The 27,040-nt window shown below is 38.8% G+C and overlaps 1 protein-coding gene across 5 annotated transcripts in view; it reads right to left on the reverse strand.

The window, feature by feature from the left end:
• Positions 1-26,134, reverse strand: part of LOC143672582 (protein WWC3-like) — a 221,219-nt gene extending 195,085 nt beyond the window's left edge. For 3 of the 5 annotated variants that reach the window (XR_013169904.1, XR_013169905.1, XM_077147178.1), the window contains exons 1-3: positions 26,009-26,131; positions 25,158-25,309; positions 23,980-24,136 (exon numbers count right to left, since the gene is read on the reverse strand). Coding sequence is in view for 3 of the 5 variants with exons in the window: in XM_077147178.1 (XP_077003293.1) it covers positions 23,980-24,136; positions 25,158-25,309; positions 26,009-26,053 (354 nt within the window). In the remaining 2 variants the exon portion in view is untranslated. Of the gene's footprint in view, positions 1-2,383; positions 13,739-23,979; positions 24,137-25,157; positions 25,310-26,008 lie in introns of those variants that run through there. The other 2 variants (XM_077147176.1, XM_077147177.1) reach the window with 2 other exon arrangements.
• Positions 26,135-27,040: the final 906 nt, after the last annotated feature.

Raw genomic sequence — 27,040 nt, forward strand, 5'->3', positions numbered from 1 at the left:
ATAGATATATCAACCAATGGAATCGAATAGAGTGCTCAGATATAGACCCTCTCATCTATGGATATTTGATCTTTGATAAGGCAGTCAAGCCAACTCACCTGGGACAGAACAGTCTCTTCAATAAATGGTGCCTAGAGAACTGGATATCCATATGCAAAAGAATGAAAGAAGACCCATCTCTCACACCCTATACGAAAGTTAACTCAAAATGGATCAAAGATCTAAACATTAGGTCTAAGACCATAAAACAGTTAGAGGAAAATGTAGGGAGATATCTTATGAAACTTACAACTGGAGGCGGTTTTATGGACCTTAAACCTAAAGCAAGAGCACTGAAGAAGGAAATAAATAAATGGGAACTCCTCAAAATTAAACACTTTTGTGCATCAAAGAACTTCATCAAGAAAGTAGAAAGACAGCCTACACAATGGGAGATAATATTTGGAAATGACATATCAGATAAAGGTCTAGTATCCAGAATTTATAAAGACATTGTCCAACTGAACAACAAAAAGACAGCCAACCCAATTACAAAATGGGAAAAAGACTTGAACAGACACCTCTCAGAAGAGGAAATACAAATGGCCAAAAGGCACATGAAGAGATGCTCAATGTCCCTGGCCATTAGAGAAATGCAAATGAAAACCACAATGAGATATCATCTCACACCCACCAGAATGGCCATTATCAACAAAACAGAAAATGACAAGTGCTGGAGAGGATGCGGAGAAAGAGGCACACTTATCCAGTGTTGGTGGGAATATCAAATGGTGCAACCACTGTGGAAGGCAGTTTGGCAGTTCCTCAAAAAGCTGAATATAGAATTGCCATATGACCCAGCAATACCTTTGCTGGGTATCTACTCAAAGGACTTAAGGGCAAAGACACAAATGGACATTTGCACACCAATGTCTATAGTAGCGTTATTTACAATTGCAAAGAGATGGAAACAGCCAAAATCTCCATCAACAGAAGAGTGGCTAAACAAACTGTGGTATATACATACGATGGAATATTATGCAGCTTTAAGACAGAATAAACTTATGAAGCATGTAATAACATGGATGGACCTAGAGAACATTATGCTGAGTGAGTCTAGCCAAAAACTAAAGGACAAATACTGTTGATCCCACTGATATGAACTGAAATTCGAGAATAAACTTGGAATATGTCATTGGTAACAGAGTCCAGCAGGAGTTAGAAACAGGGTAAGATAATGGGTAATTGGAGCTGAAGGGATACAGGCTGTGCAACAGGACTTGATACAAAAACTCAAAAATGGACAGCACAATAATACCTAATTGTAAAGTAATCATGTTAAAACACTGAATGAAGCTGCATCTGAGCTATAGGGTTTTTTTTTCTATTATTATTACTTTTACCTTTTTCTCTATATTAACATTCTATATCTCTTTCTGTTGTGTTGCTAACTCTTCTAAACCGAAGCAAATGTACTAAGGAACAATGATCATGCATCTATGTGATGATGTTAAGAATTACTGATTGCATATGTAGAATGGTATGATTTCCAAAAGTTGGGTTAATTTCTTTTTCCATTAATTAATAAAAAAAAATGGACCATGTTTTAAAATTGTATTCTATACCTAAGTCCTATTCAGAGTAGTGTCATAATATGTCTACTCAATGTCTGATCACTCTTTTTGTGTGTGGGGTGGGGTGGGGGGGAGATCTAAAAAGGGAAATGTGCCAGCCTGAAGCTGATGTGTAACTGAGAAAAGTTATGTTCTTTAATCTGTATTCAATATTGCTGGGTAGGGTCTTTTTTTATTGTTTCCATGGAGATGTGACCCACCTAATTGTGGATGGTATCTTTTGATTAGATGGTTTACAGACAGATGTGTCTCCACCCATTCAAGAGTTGCTTACTGGAGTCCTTTGAGAGGGAACGATTTTGGAGAAAGATTTACAGCCCACACAGCCAGAGATTTTTGGAGATGCAAAAGGAAAATGCCCCTGAGGAAACTTTATGAAATGAGGAGAGAAAGTGAACAGACATCATGTGCCATGCCAGCTGAAAGAGAAACCCTGAACTTCATCAGCCCTTTCTTTGGAGTTTAGGTATATTTCCCCAGATGCTTTAATCTGGATGGTTTCACAGTCCTGGAACTATAACTTGCAACCCAGTGAATTCCCTTTTAAAAATGCATTCCCCATTTCTGGTATAATACATTTCAGCAGTTTACAAACTAAAGTACTTTCCTCTATACAGAGGATGTAGTAAAAAAAAAAAAAAGAGCAAATTAAATTCAAAATTAGCAGAAAAGAAGATGTAACAAAGATTAGAGCAGAAGTAAAAAGACAGAAAGAGAGAAAACAAACCAAAGAATCAATAACTAAATTCAGTTCCTTGAAATGACCCATAATACTACTAAACCTTTAGCTAGACTGATTACAAAAAAAAAAAGAAAGAAAAAGGGTGAAAATTAAAAAAGAATCATGAATGATCTTGGGAAAACTGAGCAACCATATGCAAAGAATAAAGGTGGGCTCCTAGTCACATATCATACACAAAAATCATCTCAAAATTGATAAATGACCTAATTATAAGAGGCAGAACTATCAAATGCCTAGAAGAAAACAGAAAGAAGCATTTTCAGTAACTTATGCTAAGTAAATTTCTTACATTTTATACCCTGTATTACCTAGGGTTCTCTAGAGAAACAGAATCAGCCGGAGATATCAGTAAATATAAAATTTATAAAGTGGAGGGGCCAAGATGGCTGCTTAGCAATGTGCATGTTTTAGTTTGTCCTCCACAACAACTACTACATAACCAGAAACAGTACAGAACAGCTCCCAGAGCCACGATAGTGACCAGACACACCGCGTACCCCAGTCTGGACCAGCTGGACTGGCCACAAGTCTCCAGAACCATGAGTTACCCAAGCCGCAGTGGCTGATGCCTGGTGCCCCTCCCGCACAGGCGACTTCCCCGAGGGAAATGAAAGACACTCTAACAGTAGCAAGGACTGAGTCCAACCAAACACCAATTGTGTCATTAATAAACAAATTCTGACTACTAAAACTAGGCCCCCAGCTCAGGCGACACTGGTCAAGGTGGAAGTCACTTGTTGGGCTAACTGAAAATGAGGAAAGAGGATGAAACAGAAGATTTTGTGGCTGTTTCTATGGAGGCTTGGCTGCCTCTGGATTCAGTGGTGGGATTACTTGGGCTGTAACTGCCGCAGGCATAGGCAGAAACAGACTGCATTCAGGACTGTCTCCCACTTGTTCCCCAGGGAAGGGGTGAAGCTCAACTAAGGTGGAAGCCCTCTGTCAAGGAATTCAGACCCCAGGGCTTCACAATTTGAAGCTGTTAAAACCAGCCTACAACTTCTCCTCTGTATCCACCACACCCCCAGCAGAAAGAGCCTTCCAAAGTTAAAGGAGCCACAATATCTTTTGCTGGTAGGACCCGCACGCAGACAAGTGCCACATACTGGGGCAGGATAAGAAAAACAGAGCCCAGAGATTTCACAGGAAAGTCTTCCAATCTGCTGGGTCTCACCCTCAGGGAAAACTGACGCAGGTGACTCCTACCCCTGATAGGTGGCCAGTTCAGTCCGGGAAAACCCGGCTAGAGTCTGTAATACCTATGTAGACCCTCCGAAGGGTGGGGAGGGAAAAGGCACCTTACAAGTAGGGCAAGAAACAAGAAAACAAGAACTGAAAAATTACCCTCTGTTAAACAAAACTTGAGCTAGAGGCCCAGAAAAGGCTCAACTGAAGGTCAAAGAACAGATAGACAACAAATTCATCTAGCAAGAAAATCCGAGGTAAGATAAGTGAAAGCAATCTCCAGAATAAACTAATTAAGGTAATTAAAAGTTCAAATGCCAGCAAAAATAACAAATCACACCAGGAAAATTGAAAATATGGTCCAGTCAAAGGAGCAAACCAATAGTTCAAAAGAGATACAGGTGCTGAAACAATTAATTCAGAATATACAAAGAGAAATGGGAAACCTCATCAAAAACTAAATCAATGGATTGACGGAGGACATGAAGAAGGCAAGGAATGAACAGAAAGAAGAAATGGAAAGTCTGAAAGAACAAATCACAAAACTTATGGGAAGGAAAGATACAGCAGAAGAGATGAGAAAAAGAGTGAAAACCTACAATGGTAGATTTCAAGAGACAGAGGTTAGAATTAGTGAACTGGAGGGTGGAACATCTGAAATCCAAAAAGAAAGAAAAACTATAGGGAAAAGAATGGAAAAATATGAGCAGGGACTCAGGGAACTGACTGATAACATGAAGCACACAAATATACGTGTTGTGGGTGTCCCAGAAGGAGAAGAGAAGGGAAAAGGAGCAGAAAAAATAATGGAAGAAATTATCACTGAAAATTCCCCAACCATTATGAAAGACCTAGAATTACAGATCCCAGAAGTGCAGCTCACCCCAAAGAGATCCAAACAGATGTTCTCCAAGACACTTACTAGTCAGAAGGTCAGAGGTTAAAAAGAAAGAGGATCTTGAAAGCAGCAAAAGAAAAGCAATCCATCACATACAAGGGAAACCCAATAAGACTATGTGTAGACTTCTCAGCAGAAACTATGGAGGCAAGAAGACAGTGGGATGATATATTTAAATCACTAAAAGAGAAAAACTGCCAACCAAGAATTCTATACTCAGCAAAATTGTCCTTCAAAAATGAGTGAGAAATCAAAACACTTTCAGACAAAAAGTCACTGAGAGAATTTGTGACCAAGAGACCAGCTCTGTAAGAAATACTAAAGGGAGCACTAGAGAACAGACACGAAAAAACAGAAGAGAGAAGTGTGGAGAAGAGTGTAGAAAGAAGGAAAATTAGATATGACATATAAAATACAAAAGGCAAACTGGTAGAGGAAAGTACTACACAAACAGTAATAACACTACATGTTAATGGATTGAACTCCCCAATCAAAAGACACAGACTGGCAGAATGGATTAAAAAACAGGATCCTTCTATATGCTGTCTACAGGAAACACATCTTAGACGCACAGATAAACATAGGTTGAAAGTGAAAGGTTGGGAAAAGATATTTCACGCAATTTAACAACCAGAAAAGAGCAGGAGTAGCTATGCTAATATCCAACAAATTAGACTTCAAATGTAAAACAGTTAAAAGAGACAAAGAAGGATACTATCTACTAATAAAAGGAACAATTCAACAAGAAGACTTAACAATCATAAATATTTATGCACCGAACCAGAATGCCCCAAAATACGTTAGGCAAACACTGCAAACACTTAAAAGGGAAATAGACTCATCTACCATAATAGTTGGAGACTTCAATTCCCCACTCTCATCAATAGACAGAACATGTAGACAAAGGATCAATAAAGAAACAGAGAATTTGAATATATAAATAAATAAGATAGACTTAACAGACATTTATAGGACATTACACCCCAAAAGAGCAGGATGCACCTTTTTCTCAAGTGCTCATGGATCATTCTCAAAGATAGACCATATGCTGGGTCACAAAGCAAGTCTCAACAAATTTAAGAAGATTGAAACCACACACAACACTTTCTCAGATCATAAAGGAATGAAGTTGGAAATTACTAATAGACAGAGTGCCAGAAAATTCACAAATATATACTGGCTCAACAACACACTCTTAAACAACCAGTGGGTCAAGGAAGAAATTACAAGAGAAATCAGTAAATATCTCGAGGTGAATGAAAATGAAAGCACAACATATCAAAACTTATGGGATGCAGCAAAGGCAGTGCTAAGAGGGAAATTTATTGTCCTAAATGCCTATATCAAAAAAGAAGAAAGGGCAAAAATTCAGGAATTAACTGTCCACTTGGAAGAACTGGAGAAAGAACAGCAAACTAACCCCAAAGCAAGCAAAAGGAAAGAAATAACAAAGATTAGAGCAGAAATAAATGAAATTGAGAACATGAAAACAATTGAGAAAATCAGTAAAACCAGAAGTTGGTTCTATGGGAAAATCAATAAGATTGATGGGCCCTGAGCAAGATTGACAAAAAGAAGAGAAAGGATGTAAATAAATAAGATCAGAAATGGAAGAAGTGACATAATCACTGACCTCACAGAAATAAAGGAAGTAATAACAGGGTACTTTGAACAACTTTATGCTAATAAATACAACAATGTAGATGAAATGGTCAAGGAAGAAATTGCAAGAGAAATCAGTAAATATCTCGAGGTAAATGAAAACACAACATATCAAATCTTATGGGATGCCGCAAAGGCAGGGCTAAGAGGGAAATTTATTGCCCTAAATGCCTATATCAAAAAAAGAAGAAAGGGAAAAAATTGGGGAATTAACTGTCCACTTGGAAGAACTGGAGAAAGAACAGCAAACTAACCCAAAGCAAGCAAAAGGAAAGAAAAGCATCTCACATAATTGTGGGGATGTAAGAGTCCAAGGTCTGTAGGGCAGGTCATGAGCCAGCAGTTTCAATGAAGGTCCTCAATGAACTCTCAAAAGAGAGTTCATTGGCTGGGCAACCATGTGGATGTAGCAATCCAAGATCTGCAGGGCAGACCAAAAGCTGGCATCTCCAATAAAGTCCTCAGCAAATTCTGAGGAGACACTGTCCCATGTACAAAGAGAAACACATTAAATCTCTCCAGAATAAGGTGCAAGTCCTTGGGTAATATTCACTCTTAAACTTCATGTCTTACAATTTAAATACTATAAGATGAACAAAACAGCTTACGTCATATAACAAATTTACAAATTTCCTTGTAAAATAAAGAGGAAAACAAAGATAAACGATTTGTGTGAAGTACATAGATACTAATTACAAAGCAAGGAAGAAATATTCATGCCATTACAGTCCTCATTTCTGTAACTGACCATGTGGTCATAGTTAATATTTATAACTAATTTCTTCCACTACCCAACTTATGTTCCCTTTACCCTCAGTAAGCACTTCAGCGGCCATGGTTTTTACCTGGTGTGGTGACCCAAATCTTCATTCTTGAAGTTTCAGAACTATTGGTAGTCCTGCCTGGATTAGGCTGTTGCAGTTTCCATTGATTTTAATATTTTATTCGGTGCATGGGCAGGTGAGAATTCTGCCTGCTGAGCTACAATGGCCCACCCTTTACATTGATTTTAATCATAGGACATGGTAGTACTAAGAGACATCCCAGGAAAACCCTCATTACCTCCATTATTTGCTTGCAGTCCTATTTCCCCTGATAGTCAGGATCAATCAACCCAGATAGAATAGTAATCCTCTTCTTGGCTTTTTGATCCAGGGATATAAAAAGCTCAAAGTGACCAGGTGGCAGACTTAGATTAAAGTTCAAAGGAATCACTGTTGTTTCTGCAGGTGAAAGTACTCCTTCTTTAGGAGACCTGTAGACCAGCAGAGTTCAAAGTCGCAGGGAAAGGAAGCAAAAATTTTCCTAGTGGGTCACTAGGGATAATAATCAGTGGTGCCACTCATATTTCCACCCCTTGGTTCCTGGACCCATGGGTCCTGGTTACGGGAGAAACAGTACCATAAAGTGCATGCTGATTCAGAGCATACACAGCCTCCTGGAAAACATTACCGCACCCCTGCAAGCTATTGTCATCTAGTACACATGGTGACTGAGTTTTCAAAAAGCTATTCCACCGTTCAATCAATCCAGCTGCCTCTGGATGATGGAGGACATGGTAAGACCAGAGAATTCCATAAGCATGTGCCCATTCCCGCACTTAATCTGCTGTGAAATGGATTCCATAATCAGAAGAAATGCTGTGTAGAATACCATGACAATGGATAAAGCACTCTGTAAGTCCCTACATGGTAGTTTTGGTGAAAGCACTGCATACAAGGAAAGCAAACCCATATCCAGAGTATGTATCTATTCCAGTTAGAACGAACTGCTGCCCCTTCCATAAAGGGAGTGGTCCAATGTAATCAACTGCCACCAGCTGATCACCTTGGGGAATGGTGCCATATTGGGGGCTGAGTGTGGGTCTCTGCTGATGGCAGATAGGGCGCTCAGCAGTGGCTGTAGCCAAGTCAGCCTTGGTGAGTGGAAGTTCATGTTGCTGAGCCCATGCATAAACTTCATCCCTACCACCGTGACCATTTATTTCATGAATACAAAGGGCAATGACAGGAGTCACTGGGGAAAGAAGCTGGTATCCAAAAAACAGCTCCTCTTATACACACTCGATTATTAAAATCTTCCTCTGCTGAAGACACCCTCTAGAGTGCATTCACACAGGACACAAATTACTTCATGATTTTAGTCCGCTCAAATACGCGTATCCACATAACTCTTCCTAAGACCTCTTTGTCACCTATTTTGCAATCATGCCCCTTCCACATCCCTGACCATCCAGCCAATTCATCAGCAACAGCCAAAGAGTAAGTGTGCAAATTCACCTCTGGCTACTTCTCCCCCAAGCAAAAACAACAACCAGTATACTGCTCAAAGTTCTGCCCATTGGGAGGATTTCCCCTTGCCACTGTCTTTAATGTACATCCCAGAAATGGGTTATAGTGCTACAGCTGTCCACTTTCAGGTGGTACCTGCATGACATGCAGAAATGTGTAAACCAGGCCCAAGTTTTATTCCTCAGTTAATTCACTGTAATGAATTCCCAAAAGGCCATTACTCTGGTCTGGGAAGGAGAAGGTAGTGTCGCAAGAGTGCAGACCATGGGCATTTGGTCCACTTCTTCATGTAACTTACCTGTGCCTTCAGGACCTGCTCTGGCCCTATCTCATATATACCATTTACATTTTATGACAGAGCACTGCTGTGCATGTCCAACATTATGGCTAGGTCAGTCAGACAACACCCAGCTCATGACAGGCAACTCAAGCCATGGTATCTTGTTGGCCCATGTTTAAGTGTTCAGTCTCTGCTAAGACCCAGTAGCAGGCCAAATGCTTTTATCAAAAGGAGAGAAGGTATCTGCAGCAGATGGTAACATTTTGCTCCCAAATCCTAAGGGTCTGCATTGTGATTCTACTATAGAGTTCTGCCAAAGGCTCCAGACAGCATTGTTATTTGCCACTGATTCTTGGATCTGCTGGATCACACGGTGCAAGTGGCAGAGCAGTTTGAGCAGCAGCTTGGACCTGCCACAGAGCCTCCTCTTGTTTGGGACTCCACGGCAAATTAGCTGCTTTTCTGGTCACCTGATAAATGGGCCAGAGTAAAACACTCAAATGAAGAATATGTTATCACCAAAATTCAAAGGAACCAACTAGGTTGCTGTGCCTCTTTATTGGCCATAGGAGCAGTCAGATGCAGCAATTTATCCTTCACCTTAGAAGGGATATCATGACATGTCCCATACCACTGGATACCTAGAAATTTCTCTGAGGGAGAAGGCCCTTGTATTTTTGTTGGATTTATCTCCCATTCTATGAACCATGATGTCTTACCAATAAGTCTAGAATAATTGCAACTTCTTGCTCACTAGGTCCAAACAACATGATGCCATCAATATAATGCATCAGTGGGATGTCTTGCAGGAGGGAAAAATGATCAAGGTCTCTGCAGACAAGATTATGACATAGGGCTAGAGAGTTGATACACCCCTGAGGTAGGACAGTGAAGGTATATTGCTAGCTTTGCCAGTTGAAAGCAAACTGTTCCTGGTGGTCCTTACTAATAGCTACTGAGAAAAAAGTGTTTGCCAGATCAGTAGCTGCAAATCAGGTTCAAGGGGATGTACTGATTTGTTCAAGCAATGATACCACAACTTAAACAGCAGCTGCAATTGGAGTCACCACCTGGTTAGTCTACAATAATCCACGGTCATTCTCCAACCCATCTATTTTCTCCACAGGCCAAGTAAAAGAGTTTAATGGGAATGTGGTGGGAATCACAATCCCTGCATCCTTCAAGTCCATAAAAGTAGCAGTAATCTCTGAAATCCCTCCAGAAATCTGGTATTGCTTTTGATTTGCTATTTTCCTAGGGAGGAACAGTTCTAGTTGCTTCCACTTGGCTTCTCCTACCATAATAGCCTTACTCCATGAGTCACAGAGCCATGTGGGAATTCTGCCACTTGCTGAGTATACTGATTTCAATTTTGCATTCTGGAACTAGGGGAATAGCTACTGGACCCACTGTGAGACGGACTTGAGCTAAAACTCCCCTGATCACCTGACCTCCATAAACCCCCACTCTGCCTGATGGACCAGATGGATGTTAATGTCACTTCTGAACCTGTGAGTAATAATTCCCCAAATACCAGATCATTTTCTATTCCCCAGTGCACAGTTACCCTGGTAAAAGGCTATAGGTCTCCTTGGGGAAGGTTTGGAGGAAGATTAATGGTACAAATTGGTGGCAGTGTAACAGGATCCTCCCCCAAAGGAAACTGGCCTCCCCCTCATTCAAGGGGCTTTGGGTCTGTAAACTATCTCAAGTCTGGAAATTGATTAAGGGGCTGTGACTCTCTGTTTTTGTAATTCATGTTAGATTTCTGTTCACTTGACCTAGAACTCTTTTGCTTACCCAGCTCAAACAAGAATTTAGTAGAACGCCCATCTTTTGTACTTCTAGGTACCCATTGATCTACAAGCCACCATCACTATCTCTGTGAGTAAGATTATTTTTGACTCCTGCTTTAAGTCTGCCATCCATTAAGATAGCCACATCCACCTTGTCTGTGGTGATTAAGTGCTGTCACCTGGCTTCTTTGAACTCAGGATCTGATCATCCCCATTGTGTTTAAGGATTCCAGCTCAGTAACAGCAGTTCCCTCAGTAACACCTGGCCTACAAATAAGGGGACTACAGAGCTGTTCAGTGATGATAGAGCCAGTTTCATAAATTTATTTGTCCCAGTTCTGGTAAAAGGTGCATTGTTCAGACATTCTTGGGGTGTATGAGCAGTTTCTCCATGATAAATCCACTCTAACATTCCAATCTCTCTAAACCCCTCATCTACCGTATACCAGGGCAGTTTTACCAAACATTCCATAAACAGCAAATACCAATCCTTCTCAAGCTTTTCCAAAAAAACTGAGGAAAAAGGAAATCTACCTAACTCATTTTATGAAGCTAATACACATGTGAATACTAAAACCCCAGTACAGATGCTACAAGAAAGGAAAACTACAGATTAATCTCCCTAAAAGACATAAATGCAAAAATTCTCAATAAAATACAAGCAAATTGAATCCAACAACACATTAAAAGAATTACATACAATGACCAAGTGGGGTTTATACCAGGAATGTAAGGATGGTTCAGCCCAAGAAAATCAATTTATTTCATACAGTGCATTAACAAATCAAAAGGAAAAATCATTTGATCCTTTTAATTGATGATAAAAAATCATCCAACAAAATTCAAGGTCCTTTTCTGAAAAAATACTCCAAGTGATAGGAATCAAACATAATTACCACAATATGAGAAAGGAAATATATGTAAAACCAGTAGCTAGCATTGTACTAAATGGAAAGGGACTTAAGGGGAAAGAAAGCTTTACCCCTATGATGGAACAAGACAAGGATACTGTGCTGGTTTGAAAAGATGTATGTCCCCTAGAAAAGTATGCTTCAATCTAAATTCCATTTTATAAAGGCTGAATAATCCCTATTCAAATTGTATGCTTGAAACTGTAATCAGATCATCTCCCAGGATGATGTGATTTAATCAAGAGTGGTTGTTAAAACTGGATTAGGTGATGACATGTCTCCACCCATTTGGGTGGGTCTTGATAAGTTCCTGGAGGCCTACAAAAGACAGAACATTTTGGAGAATAATTGTGATTCAGAGAGAGCCAGAGAAGAATGACATAACCACGAGATCCCACAAGCCAGTGACCTTTGGAGATGAAGAGGGAAAATGTCTCCTGGGGAGCTTCATGAAACAGGAAGCCAGGAGAGAAAGCTAACAGATGATGCCTTGCTTGACATGTGCCCTCCCATCCAAGACAGAAACCCTGAACTTCACTGGCCTTCTTGAACTGAGATATCTTTCCTTGAATGCCTTTTATTGGACATTTCTTTATACTTGTTTTGATTGGAACATTTCATTGGTCTTAGAACTGTAAACTAGCAATTCATTAAATTCCCCCTTTTAAAAGCCATTCCATTTCTGGTATATTATATTGGGACAGCTAGCAAATTTGATCTGCTTTTGGTACCAGAGAGTGGGGTGCTGCTGCTGTGGCTTGCAAATACCAACCATGTTGGAACAGCTTTTTAAATGGATAAGGGGAAATCTCTGGAACAGTTGTGAGGAGCTTGATAGAGAAGGCGTAGAGTGTTTTGAAGAGAATCTTGGTAGAAATGTGGACTCTAAAGACACTTTTGATAAGACCTTAGATATAAATGAGGCATGTGTTATTACAGACTGGAAGGAATGCAATCCTTGTTTTAAAATGGCAGATAATCTAGCCAAGTGGCTTTGGCTGGAAGGCTGATTTTAAAAGGTATGAACTTGGATATTTAGCAGAAGAGATCTCCAACTTAAATGTCAAAAGTGTAGCCTGGTTTCTCCTTACAGCTTATAGTGAAATGTGACAGGAAAGAGATAAGCTGAAAACTGAACGCTTGAGTACAAAGAAACCAGAAATTGATGTCCATGAAAATTCTGGGCTTCCAGGAAGGGAAATCCCAGAGAACAGTATCCCACATGAGGATTTAGCCAAATGTGGAACCAGTCAGCCATTTCAGAGAAAGCCAGGCTTGGGCATGGAGTTATCCAGGATGGATTTGTGGAAACTCCTTATGTCTGATGGGCATGATCCAATGCTACTTCCAGTGTGCAGAAGAAAAATAACTTCAGAGGCAAAACCATGGAGGCTGAGGTCCAAAGTCAAGAAGCTTCAGGCCAGGAGAGCAGACCCAACAAGCGCGTGAAGAGGGTGAGTTTGCCCAGAAGGCAGAGGATGGGCCTTCCACCTTCTTGGAGTGGAAGAGTCATGCTGCCTCAGGCCTTGGAGAGGGTGAAGCACATTTCTTGGGGTTTGGGGAGAGCCTGGCTGCCACCACATGGAGGGGTTGAGCATGTGCCACGGAGATGGCAGAGTATTTGAGCATCACTCCAAAGCTGGGAGAGGGTGGGGGTAAGAAAAAGATGGTCACCTCAATGTCCCCCAAGGTTGTATGTGGAGAGGGGAAGGCCTCTTCCTAGGCCCTTGGAAAGGGTGGGACTGCCGCTTTCAAAAGCCCCAAAGATAAATGACTCTCAGATTTTGAAATCCAGTGGATTTTGCCCTGAGGGCTTTCAAAACTGTATGGGTCCAGTGACCACTGTGTTGTTTCCTCTGAATGGAAATGCATATATGTATTCCATGACTGTTTCTCCGTTGTATGTTGGCAGCAAATAACTTGCTATGAGTTTTCAAAGGTCCAAAGAGCCACAGGATAATTTTGGTTTAGAACAGACCATGCCTGTAACTAAGTTTGATAGGAGTTTGCATGTTTCTTTGTATTTTCTGTATATTGCTATTGAAATGGTATAAGGTTCTCTGATATTGTTATGAAATTAAAATATTTTGTATGTGGGTAAAACAAATGTCTTTTTTTAGGGTCCAGAGGGTGGAATGTGCTGGTTTGAAAGATGTATGTCCCCTAGAAAAGCCATGTTTTAATCTAAAAAAATCCCATTTCATAAAGGCAGAATAATCCCTATTCAATATTGTATGTTTGAAACTGTAATCAGATCATCTCCCTGGATGATGTGATTTTGTCAAGAGTAGTTGTTAAACTAGATTAAGTGATGACATGTCTCCAACCATTTGGGTGGGTCTTCGTAAGTTTCTGGAGTCCTATAAAAGAGAGAATATTTTGGAGAGTGAGTGTGATTCAGAGAGAGCCAGAGAACGATGACATAACCCATGAGGGCCCACAATCCAATGACATTTGGAGATGAAGAAGGAAAACATCTCCCAGGGAGCTTTATGAAACAGGAAGCCAGGAGAGAAAACTAGCAGATAATGCCTTGTTCACCCTAGCCCTTCCAGCTGAGAGAGAAACTGTGAATGTGTTCACTATGTACCTTCTCAGATGAGAGAGAGACCCTGAACTTCATCAACGTTCTTGAACCTATCCCTGGATCCTTCCCTGGATGCCTTTGATTGGACATTTCTATAGACTATGGACATTTTCTCAGCCTTACAACTGTAAACTACCAACTTATTAAATTCCCCTGTTTAAAAGCCATTCTGTTTCTGGTATATTGCATTCTGACAGCTAGCAAACTAGAACAGATGCCCTCTGTCAGCACTATTATTCAACAATGTGGTAGAACTTTTAGCTACAGCAATCAGGCAGGACAAAGAAATAAAAAGCATCCAAATTGGAAAGGAAGAAGTAAAACTTTCATTATTTGCAGATGACAGGATACTATATTTGGAAAATGCTAAGAAATCTACAAGTTACTTCAGCTAATAGACAAATTCAGCAAGGTGGCAGGATATACAAGTGATGTGCAAAAGTCAGTAACGTTTCTATACACAAACAATGACCTCACCAAGGAGACAATTAAGGAAAAATTTCCACTCAAAATCACAACTGATAAAATCATGTACCTAGGAATAAATTTAACTAGGGATGTGAAGGACTTGTACACAGAAAACTACATAACATTGCTAAAAGAAATCAAAGAAGAGCTAAATAGGTTGAAAGACATTCTCTGCTCATGGGAAGTAAGGCTAAATATAATTAAGATGTCAATTCTACACAAATTAATCTACAGAGTCAATGCGGGAGCATCAAAATTCTAACAAACCTACTTTGAATACAGAGAAAAACTAGTTACCAAATTCATCTGGAAAGGAAAGAGACCCCCAAATAGCTAAAAGCATTCATAAAAAAAGAACGAAGTGGGAGGATTAACACTTTCTGACTTTAAAACTTATTATAAAGCCACAGTGGTCAAAATAGCATGGTACTGGTACAAAAATAGAAGTACTGACCAATGGAATTGAATCAAGAGTGCAGAAATAGAACACAAAATCAATAGTCAACTGAATTTTGACAAGGATCTCAAATTCACTGGACGGGGACAAAATAGTCTTTTCAAAAAATGGGCATGGGAGAAAGGATATCAATAGCCAAAATAAGGAAAGAGGACCCCTATCTTACACCCATACTAAAATTAACTAAATGTGGATCAAATACCTAAATATAGGAACAAGCTTCATAAAGCTTCTAGAAGACAATGTAGAAGGGAAACATCTTGAAGACCTAGTAATAGGAGGTAGCTTCCTATACTTTACACCCAAAGCACAAGCAACAAAAGAAAAAATAAACGAATGGGAATTCTTCAAAATCAAATGCTTCTGCCCCTCAAAAGACTTTTTCAAAAGGTAAAGAGGTAGCCAACTCAATGGGAGAAAATATTTGGAAATCACACATTAGACAAAGGTTTGATATCCTGTATACACGAAGAAAGCATACAACTTAACAACAAAAGAACAAACAACCCAATTGAAAAATGCACTGAAGATATGAATAGGCATTTTTGTGAAGAGCAAGTACAGATGCCTCAAAAGCACATGGAGAGATGCTCAGTTTCACTAGCTATAAAGGAAGTGCAGATCAAGACTACAATGAGATACCAATTTACATGAATAAGAATGGCTGCTATTAAACAAACAGGAAACTACAAATGTTGGAGAGGATGTGGAGAACTTGGGATGCTTACACACTACTGGTGATTAAGAATATTTGGCTGTTCCTTAAGAAACCAAGCATCAAGTTGCTCTTTGACCTAGGAACAGCACTGCTTACTATATACCGAGAAGAAATGAAAGGAGTGACACAGACATTTGCATATCAATGTTCACAGCAGTATTATCCACAATTACCAAATGATGGAAACAATCCATATGCCCATCAAAAGATGAGTGGATTAATAAAATGTGGTATATACATACAATGAATATTATGCAGCAGTAAGATGAAATGACATCCTGAAGTACATGTATAGAAGGATGAATCTCGAGGACATAAAGCTGAGTGAAATAAGCCAGACACAAAAGGAAAGAAATTATATGATTCCACTTTTATGACATTGGTAAAGGTAAAATCAGAGGCTTATAACACAGTATATAGTGGACTTAGAGATGCATAGAATTCTAGGGATGGGTGAATTGCTAATGAGGTTGAACTGATGTGTAAGGGAATAGATAGAAGTGAAGGCATTTCACTAGTGGGTCTATAAGTAACATTGAAGATGAACAAGATTGAAAGGGGTTGTGGGCAGGCCACAGTGGCTCAGTAGGCAAGAATGCTTGCCTGCCATGCCCAAGGACCTGGGTTCAATTCCCGGTGCCTGCCCGTGTAAAAAAAAAAAAGAAAGGGGTTGTATAGACATATCTTTCCCACTGATTCATCCTAGAAATATAAATAAGTTGTTGGAAGCACTACTTCAATGGTATGATTCATGAACAAAGAATGTTATGGGGGAAACTGCTATTGCATGCTATAGGCTATGTTTAGAAGGAAACCATCAGCACTACCCTAGCAACAGTAAAGGGAGAGGGATAAGACTGAAGAGGAGGTTCAGATTTCCTATTTGGGGAGGGTGTGTTTATTGGTTTTCTTTCTCTTGGGAAATTATCTCAAATAGGCAGGTGGACTGTGGACTTTGGGCATTATGCATGATGCCTGATGAATGCAGGTGCCTAAAGAATGCACTGGCTGAGAAGTAGATTGGAGAATGATGGTGTATGCATATAATCAAAAGCTGTGCTGCTACAAAAAGGCTGATGTCCTGAGGCATGCAATGATGTGAGTGAACATGTGGGACTTTTGACAAGGTAAAATAAGGCAGAACTGAAAACAGCTATTGTAAGGTCGCCTTCAGAAAATGCTTATAAGAAAACAGGGGCCTAGATTGTAAGCTCTTATAGCAGACACATTTAGTCCAGAATGGTAATTATTATTCCTGGATTTTGAAAGGCTGCTTTATGCTTCTATAATTTGACATTTAGAGATAAGAATGAAATCGATCATTTTGGATAAAGGTTATTCAGAACACAAGGGTAAGGAAGACATTGTCTATGTTTTAGAACTGCACCTACTCACTAAAGAAAGAAAGGATTACTTTGTTAGAACCGAAATTTTCTTAGCACATAATCTAACTCAATCTATGTGGAAAACTCAGTTGAACAACTGAAACACAGGAATTACAGAATAAGAATGAGGTACCTTAATCCTATATCACTTAATGTAATGCCTGGAAACATCCTACAGTACATTACGCAGATCAAAAGTATTGGCAAAATCCCTTGAGGAATGGGAGTAAAAATCTGAAATTTTTAAACCAAAATGTTTACACTTTACCATGAGGGAATCATCTGATTAAAACAAACAAACAACAATAACAACTACAAAAAAACTTCACAGGAGCAAACACAGTTTGTTTTCTTTGGCAGTGTCTGACTTTAGTAGAGTCATGTAAATCCTCACCTTGGTGTCTCTATTTTCATGTCAATTAATGCCACATACTCAGGAAATGCATTGGTGGAGCAGGTTAGAGATCCTGAGATCACCTCAAGCACATGGGAAAACGAAGAGGCCTCTAAAGCATCACAGATGGATGTATACTGGAGACCAGAGCATGCCACAGGAATTGCGACCCTTTCTATAAGGTAAGGAAAGGATTTTCTCCCTACTCACTCTAGTGGTTTGGCAATGGTCTAGAATAAGGAGGGGTGAGGGGGTTCTTTGCTCAGTGCAGGGTGCTACCCTGGCCTTGACCTCCATAGGGTTGCTCCTGAGTCATCCTTAGCTCTAGTTGTCTGGCCAAGCTAGACAGGACGGCCACCATCTTGGACAGTAAGTTTTGTGGGGAGCACATGGCCAGCTCTCCACCGTGGGAGGGGGAGTAGACTAGGCAGCCCAGCTAAAATCCATTGCTGCTCACTCTCAATGTGTCCTGCAAGGATCTGAAGCCTGACTTCACTCATGTGCTCTATGTCTCCTTCAAGTGAAGGTGCTCCATACACTGTATCAATTCAGAGGACCAGGAAGGGTCAAAGCTCTCCTCCATCCAAAACGCCCACTCTGGGCCACCATAAATGGTCATTTACTGCTATTCTGGATAGACACCAAAGGAATGCCCACTTACTCTGCAGACATACTGGCTTCATGCTCCAGACGAGAAGGTCTGCGATAGAATGATTATGCTACTCCAGATGAAGGGGGACTGTGGGGCCGGGAGCTGCCCCTCTCCTTCAGAAGACTTGTGACTTCATCTGGGAAGAGCTCTTCTATGTTGGTCTCCTTATCCACCTAGATATTGGTTCACTGTTTGCCATTATTTTTTCTATAACACAAGCCATTAATTAACAGAGTCACCAATTGCCTATCTTCTGTCCAGCTCCCCTTTGACAGCTGGCAGGGTTCTCATACTCAACGTGTCCAAAACATAATTTCTGTGACTCCACCCAAGTCTCTTATTCTCACAATCTCCAGTTTCCATTTGTTCATGCCAAATATTTCAGTCCTCCTAGACTTTCACATCCCACTGGGCTTGATAGTGACTATTCTGGCTCTATGTTCTAAATTAGGTTTCATCAACTCTTCATCTGTGGCACCATCATCTGCTCAGAATGGTGCAACAGCCTCCTCACTGCTCTCCTTGGGCCCATTCTTAGTTTCCCTTCAATCTGTTCTTGACACAGCACCTATGTAGGTCCTGGTTAAAATGAAGTGATGTCATTGCATCATTGGGCTCAAAACCAACCATGAGCTTTCCATCCCACTCCAGGAAAAAGATAGTATCCTGCATGTGCCCTATATACCATGGTCCCTGCCCTCCATCTGTCTTCAGCACCCAGAATGTCCCTGTTCACCTCATTAATGACTCAGGCCTCCTTTTGCCCCCTCATCCCTATACGACTCTCTGTTCGGTCCCCTAGAAGGCTCTTCACTCAAAATGTGACTTCTTCACAAGGTCTCCTAAGACAAATCTTAATAGAAATGCAAACCCCACTGACTACCAACCTTATTCTCCACTGGGCATTGACTATCCAAACCACTTATATTATATTGATTTATGTTGTCATGTTCTCTTCCTCTTCATGGTGGCAAGGTTTTCTTTTTGTTTTATTTATTGTTGCATATGTAATGCTTAGCACATGACAGGGGCTCACTAAATACTTGTTGAATAACTTATGAGAAACAGATATAGGCCTTTACTACAAATAAAGGGGAAGAAGAATTTCTCTTCTATCAATACACATATGCCAACACTAAGCAGAACCCTTGTATACCAAAAGAAAAAAAAATTTTTAAGTACATAAAAACAAAATGATATTGACTATAATACATAAACATGTAACAACATATTGGTTAAAATATGTGTATGGATTGGAGCCATGTAAATCAGGAAAAAACTGTTCTTACATGTAATCCACTCCTTTGAATGTGAAACCTTGTAAATAGGAACTTTTGATAAGGTCACTTTAGTTAAGTTGTGGCTCATCTATATCAGGATAGGTCTTAGTCCAATTACTGAAGACCTTATAGGGAAGAAAACAGAAAAAGAAACAGTCACAAGAAACCAGAAGCTGAGGGTCAAAAAAACCTGGAAGAGGATGGAGAGGACAGGAGAGGTCACCACATGCATGCCATGTGACAGAGGAGCCCAGGAATAAGGATCACTGGCAGCCAGCCCCAGAACACCAGGCTTCAGGCATAAAGCATCACCTTGATGATACATCAGATTTCTCCTAACCTCAAAACAATGGGGCAGTATTGTTTAAGCCACTTCAATGCATTTTATTTGTTTTAGAAGCCTGGAAACAGAAACAGCAAGTACTCAGGGATCTCAGGGGGAAATAAGAAAGCAGTTAATTATATAGAAGATGTGTATCATTTTGGAATTAAAAGGAGAAGAATGACATATGAAAGCTGAACCAGAATCGCAAGAAACTTAAGAGTGGTAAAGATGAAACTAAATCTGTGATATAGAACCATGTGTCAAAAGTCATGGTAAAGTATCCACATATGAACTCCACCTAATTCAGCTGAACAACCACTCTTGATTGAGCTACAGAATCCACAAGGCAGTGACCCAAAGAATGTTTATTGTCAGAAGATCAAACTGGTAGTGAAATGAAAAATGGCATAAGGCAGGTGGAGACAAAAGGCAATTTACCACACAGAAATCTCTGAGCATAAACCAATGTGAAATTCTTTAAAGATCTAATGAGCCATATGGATTCTCTCCTCAGAAAAGGTGCTCAAAGAATTTGGCAATATTGACAAATTAAGGACTCTAGCCTTAGGTTAAGATGGCTGGGAAAACATAATAATTGGATTCAATCTAAGAGTTCTTGATAGTGTAACAGATTAAAACTGTAAATCAGAACTTTAACTGGTTCCATTCAAAAAAATTAAGCAGCAGTTCTAAAAAAGAACCAATAATATTTTAATTTAAAGAATGTATAAATCATTCCCCATTTAGAAACCTAGTTTATTAGGGGTGCTTTATGATTTTTAGTGAGCAGTTAAATTCACAATTTCATATTTTCTTTTTAAAGCATAAAATTAGCACCAAAATTAATAATGAAAGTATTGTGATATAAGACAGGGCAGTGAAAGAGAAAGGATGGAAAAATGAATCCAAACTGAAAGCGGAAAGTTGAAGTGAATAAATAAAGAACATCCAGAAGATGTTCATTAATTACAAAAGGAAAAATATTAACTTGACTGTGAAGCAACCTAGCAAACACAATCTTAACTATGTGAATAGAGTTAATGTTAAGTAACAGGGTACATCAATATGTCTCCTGATATTCAGAAATTTCTATCACTTCTGGATGTATCCGGAAAAATGTAACCTCTAATCTAGTCATGAAGAAACATCACAGAATCCCAAATGAAGGAATTTTCTACTCAATAATAAGTATGTATTTGTCAAAAAAAGTAAAACAAAAAAAAATTACAATGACAGAAGAACTATCCCCTACTTACGAAGATAAAGGAACAAGGACCTAAACAGTAGCATATGATCCTTGAATGAATTCCGGACAAGATTTTTTTTTCTTTTTCCATAGAGGACATTGGTAGTGTAATCGGTATAATTAAGGTCTCTTAGATTAAAAAATAGTAATGAACCAATTTTAATTTCATGATTTTGGTTACTGTGCTCATAAAAGAATGTCATTTTTAAAAAATACATACATCAGCATATTTAGAGGTAAGAACACAGGATGTCTGCCACAAAATCTCAGAGTTCAGGGATAAAAAGAAAGCCATAGAAAGGAAGAACAACAAAGATAACTGTTTTAGTTTACTAGCTACCAGAATGCAATATACCAGAAATGGAATGGCTTTAAAAAAGGGGAATTTAATAAGTTGCAAGTTTTTAGTTCTAAAGCTGAGAAGATGTCCCAATTAAAGCAAGTCTACAGAAATGTCTTATCTAAGGCATCCGGAAAGATACCTTGATTCAGGAAGGCCGATGAAGCTCAGGGTTTCTCTCGCAAGCGGAAAGGCACATGGCAAACCCAATCAGGGTTTCTCTCTCATATGGAAAGGCACATGGTGAACACAGCATCATCTGCTAGCTTTCTCTCCTGGCTTCCTGTTTCATGAAGCTCCCTGGGAAGCATTTTCCTTCTTCATCTCCAAAGGCCTCTGGCTGGTGGACACGCTTCTTCTCATGGCTATATCATTGTCTGCTCTCTCAGAATTTCTCACATTCTACAAAATGTTTCCTCTTTTATAGGATTGTAATAAACTAATTTAGATCCACCCGAATGGTGACACAGCTCCACCTAATTCAGTTGAACAACCACTCTTGATTGAGTCACATCTCCAGGGAGATGATCTAATTACAGTTTATAATATTCGGTACTGAATAGGAATTAGAAGAAATGGCTGCCTTTACTAAATGGGATTTAAAGATTAAAACATGGCTTTTCTAGGGAACATACATCCTTTCAAACCAGCACAGTATTATTATTCTCTGCTATGCTTTGGGGAATCTGGGTGAAAGATTTTGGGAATTCTATGTACTATTTTAACAAATTTTCTCTGAAACTGAAATCATTTCAAAAGTTAAATGTCAAAAAAAAGACTAGGAGAAAGGAATGAATTTTTTTATATGATAAGTATAAATGTAGGGAGAGAAACAAACAGCAAGTTCCAATTATACTACCACCATGGTGATAACAGATGTATGTAGAAACTCTATTGATGCTTAAAATCATTGGGTGGAAGATTATTGGGATGCAAAACATATAGAAATAGTTGGTAATCATGATGAAATGATTAAACTTATCAACATTGACAACATGTGCTTCCTGATATGAGGTACTTTCAAACAGTACCTAATTTGTACATTTACCCAAAGTGTTTAACCTGACTCTACTTATTAGGAACAAATGAAGTGAGATTCTGACAAACCACTGGCTTGGAATCTTCAAAAATATCTATGTAAGATGCTCCTCCCCAAAAGACTGCAACTCTTCTTAAAATTAAAACTAAAGTGAGACATTAAATGGATATTGTCAGGAAAATGAAATGTGTGATCACTAATTGGTTTCTAAATATACATTAAACAAAACAACTATGAGAAAACAAATAAACAAACAAAACCTCCGAGTAAATATTCAAACTCTTTTCCCACCCCCAATGCACACACAAAAAGTAGTCTTGAGTCAAGAGTGAAATTTTGTATTTGGACTGTTATATTAGAGATTACTATCAAATTTCTTAAGTAAGAAACCTTTTTGTTGCTAAGTAGAAGAATGTGCTTGTTCTTAAGAAAACTGTGCTAAAAAATTTAGGAGGAACATGTTATGATCTGCAATAACTCTCCAAAGTTTCAGGAGGAAGAATGAAAAAGAGAAAAAACTTGTGCATTTGCAAGTACACACACAAAAAAGAGGATGCAAATGTGGTCAAGCATAAGTATTAAAAGTATTAACAATAGCGGTGATGGCTATTGTTGTATTATTCAACAACATAATGATGGGTGGTGGTGTATTATTCTAGCAAATTTACTGTAGGTTTGAAATGTTTAGAAATTAAAAGTTGGGGAGAGGGCAGGCCATGGTGGTTCAGTTTGATTCCCAGTGCCTGCCCATGTGAAAAAAAAAGTTGGGGAGAAAGGGAAACACCAAACAAGCCTTCCATAGCCACTCAATGTGGTTTGGGCTGATGCTTTTAAAAGTCTTAGAAAATATAATGAAAACAAATACTGGCAGCCTAATTAGATGCTAATTATTCATAGTTTGGCATTTAACCCACAGTTAAAGGGAATCTCGTAGGCCATTCAGAGTGTGGCTTCTACCTATCTTAATATTTGGGCTTCAGGGTGAGGTCAGGCAGCATGATGATAAAACGCTTTTAAAAGTTTAATGGCTTGGGAAACAAAGTTTCAATACAGTACTGAAATGGTGTTACCATTTGCTTCAAATATTTGTCATTGTGAACCCAAGAAGATTCATCACTGGAGACACCTTCATGAGCACAACTAAGATGAGGTGAACAGAGAGGAAAACTGATGTTCACTGTTCTAAACATCACAAAGTAATGTAAATAATTTGCATCCCAAACCTGTAAGAACCATGAAACATTGTAACCATTACTTGTCCCAAGGACTGGAATAGATCATCATAAAGTGGCTGATGAAGGGGTACAAAGTGACGTTTTGTCCATCTTTCAAAGCTAAGCACCTCCATTGTAGTTGCTGTGCCCATTTTAAGCATTTAGCATATATTAAGCAAGTCATTCATTTTTTCTAAGCTCTCAGTCAAATGCCATCTTATCTGTCATCCCTTAATTGAATAACACTGTTCGTTTTATACAACAACTTACCTACAACCACTGTCATTGAGTATGTTTGCAAGTATGTCGTATTTTTCTACTTCTTTCTACATACATGTCAGCTTCAGCTTCCTTTGGCTTACCTCAGCCATCAAATCCCTAATGTTTCACAATGAAGGATTTGTGGACACACACATTGTTCTTCAACACCAGTGCCAAGTATTGTATCATAAAATGTCAAGATTCATCATAAAATCTCTTGATGCTTTCTTCTTACCTTAAGAGATGGGGACCGAAGTTGCTTATGGTTGTGAGCATCAGTGAGGCCAACAAACATGTGTCCATGGATGGATTCAACACCAAAACAATAGGACTCAACATATCGGGGGCTGGTCTGGGTGCAGTTGCTACATTCATTATCTGCTTGCCAAGTCCTACAGGTGGGATTATTTTAAAAATTCAAAAAACATTAATTGAAAGGATAGTTCATCTTATCATTTCACTCAGAGCTTCATAGTAGGGATATACCAAAGAATATTAATTTGTTTCTATTCATAGAAGATAGCTGCTTTTCTCATAAAATAAAAGGACATTGAGGTTTTCTAGGGAAGACAGTAGAGAAGTTTGTGGATTAAAAGGATACATCTTTCTTTATCAATCAACTTTGCTGAAATTGCCAGAATCCTGGAAATGCCTCCTTCCTACTCCTCCACCAAATGTTCACCGCATCCAGCCATTCCTGCACAAAACATGCCCTATACCTTTCTAAAATAATCCCCCTCCAAAAGAAATTCATGTAAGAATTATTAGGAAGAAGCAGGAAGCTTCAAAAATATAACACTCTGCAAGGAAGAGAGTGAAAATAAAGTAACATGAAAGTGAACATTAGCCATGCTTATTCATCAGAATCATTCACCCACATCACATAGCTCCATCCTGAGTTAATGATTCATGAATAGGCTGCTTACTTTAAGGTAAAATTTAGGAGGATCCTATTTTATTCACTCGACAAAAGACAGCTACTAACTATTGCCATGCTTTATGAGAAATTCTGGGACAGAAGGAAAATTTGAAAAATAAATTTTGAGAGTTTTGGGAAAGAGTTTGAAATACTACCCTCATCTAAATCAGGATTATTTTTTTCCCCAAAGAATCCCAACTTCTGAGTAATGGTATGAAAGTATTACCCAGCATATACTACAGACACTGGGAGAAGTCACCATGTTTTCTAGGAAAGCATTTTGTCTTTTAGGAAAAAACAAAATTTCTCAGAATCAGACCCACATCTGATTAAGAATCTGGGCTCCATCTCCAATTTTGATGTGACCCCAAGAAAAAAGATTTCACTGAAAAACATATCCTCAGCCACTTAAAAAAAAAACTTTTTATCAAAGGGGCAATCATATATCTTGCTTTAGGTATAAGTATGCCAATAATTAGCAGACTGATATTTACCTCTTGGATTCAGACTCTGTATGGTCTTCTTTCTGCTCCAGCTCAACGATATCTTCTTCAGTATGCTCCAACATCACCTTCTCCTTTATCAACTCTTGCTCCACTACCTGCAGCTGAGCTGTGGTTCTAGCCGACAGTAAAGTCACTGCCTTCTGGAGAAGAAAATGGAAATATCTGGGAATCAACTAAAACCAAACATATTGTAAAAAAAAAAAAAAAAGAAGAAGCTTATTGTAACAAAGTCGAAAACAGGTGCTATGCACACAACACAGTAAATATTACAATTCATACAGCTGATGGCCTTCTCCCTTATTTAGTAGTTACTGTTAATAACAAGGCAGTACGTTGACCTTTTCTTAGGCTCACATTAAAAATAACCAACAACAAAGCCCTCATAATAATGAACAGATCAGCATTTTAAAAATTATTATCATAGTTAATTGTGACATTAAAAAAGTGGCAGAAAAACACCCACAGGGGCTTTGAACAACCAAGAAGAACCAGCAGAAACATCTTTCTCAAAGTTCAGAAAACAGTTGAAGGAGTGCTATAAAACAGCAAACTGTCAAATGTCAAAGACAAAGAGAATACTGGAAGCAGCAAGAGAAAAGCAATCCATCACACACTAGGAAAGCTTGATAAGACCAAGTGTGGATTTCTCAGCTGAAACCATGGAGGCAAGAATGCAGTAGTATGATATATTTAAGATATTAAGAGAGAAAAATAGCTAATCCAGAATTCTATATCCCAAAAAGCTTTCCTTCAAAAATAAGGGAGAATTTAAAATATTTTCAGATTAAGAATCACTGGGATGGGTGGGCCACAGTGGCTTAGCAGGCAAGAATGCTTACCTGCCATGCCAGGGGACCCAGGTTCAATTCCCGGCACCTGCCCATGTTAAAAAAGAAAAAAGAAAAAAGAATCACTGAAACAATTTGTGACTAAGAGACCTGCTCCACAAGAAATACTAACAGGAACACTACAGGCAGACAGGAAAGGGCAGGAAAGAGAAGTCTAAAGAAAAGTGTAGAAATGAAGATTATCAGATGAGAAGGGTTAGAGAGTGAGAGAGAAAAACTAAGATATGACCTATAAAATCCAAAAGACATAATCGTAGAAGAAAGTACTGCCTTTACAGTAATAACAATAAATGTTAATGGATTAAATTCCCCAATCAAAAGATACGGACTGGAAAAATGGATTAAAAAATAGGACCCATCTATATGCTGCCTATAAGAAACTCACTTTAAATCCATTAAAAAACAGGTTAAAAGTGAAAGGTTGGGAAAAGATATTTCATGAAAACTACAACCAGAAAAGAGCAGAAGAAGGTATACTAACATCCAACAAATTACACTTCAAATGTAAAACAATTAAAAGAGACAAAGAAGGACACCATGTGTTAATAAAAGGGACAATTCAATAAGAAGAAATAACTGTCATAAATATGTATGCACTGAGCCAGAGTCCTCCAAAATACATGAAGTGAACACTGAAAAGAGAAATAGACACACCTACCATAATAGTTGGAGACTTCAATTCCCTGCTCTCATCAATGGATAGAACATCTAAATAGAGGATCAAGAAAGAAATGGAGAATCTGAATAATATAATGCATGAACTAGACTTAACAGACATTTATAGAACATTACACCCCACACAGCAAGACACACTGTTTTCTAAAATGCTCATCATTCTCAAGGATAGACCATATATGTTGGGGCACAAAGCAAGTCTCAATACATTGTAAAAGACTAAAATCATACAAAATGCTTTCTCAGATCATAAAAGAAAGAAGTTGGAAATCAATAACAGGCAGAGGGCCAGAAAGTTCACAAATATATGGATCTAAACAACACTCTTAAACAACCAGTGGGTCAAGG

The sequence above is a fragment of the Tamandua tetradactyla genome, chromosome Y (assembly GCF_023851605.1).
Source record: "Tamandua tetradactyla isolate mTamTet1 chromosome Y, mTamTet1.pri, whole genome shotgun sequence".
Taxonomy (NCBI): domain Eukaryota; kingdom Metazoa; phylum Chordata; class Mammalia; order Pilosa; family Myrmecophagidae; genus Tamandua; species Tamandua tetradactyla.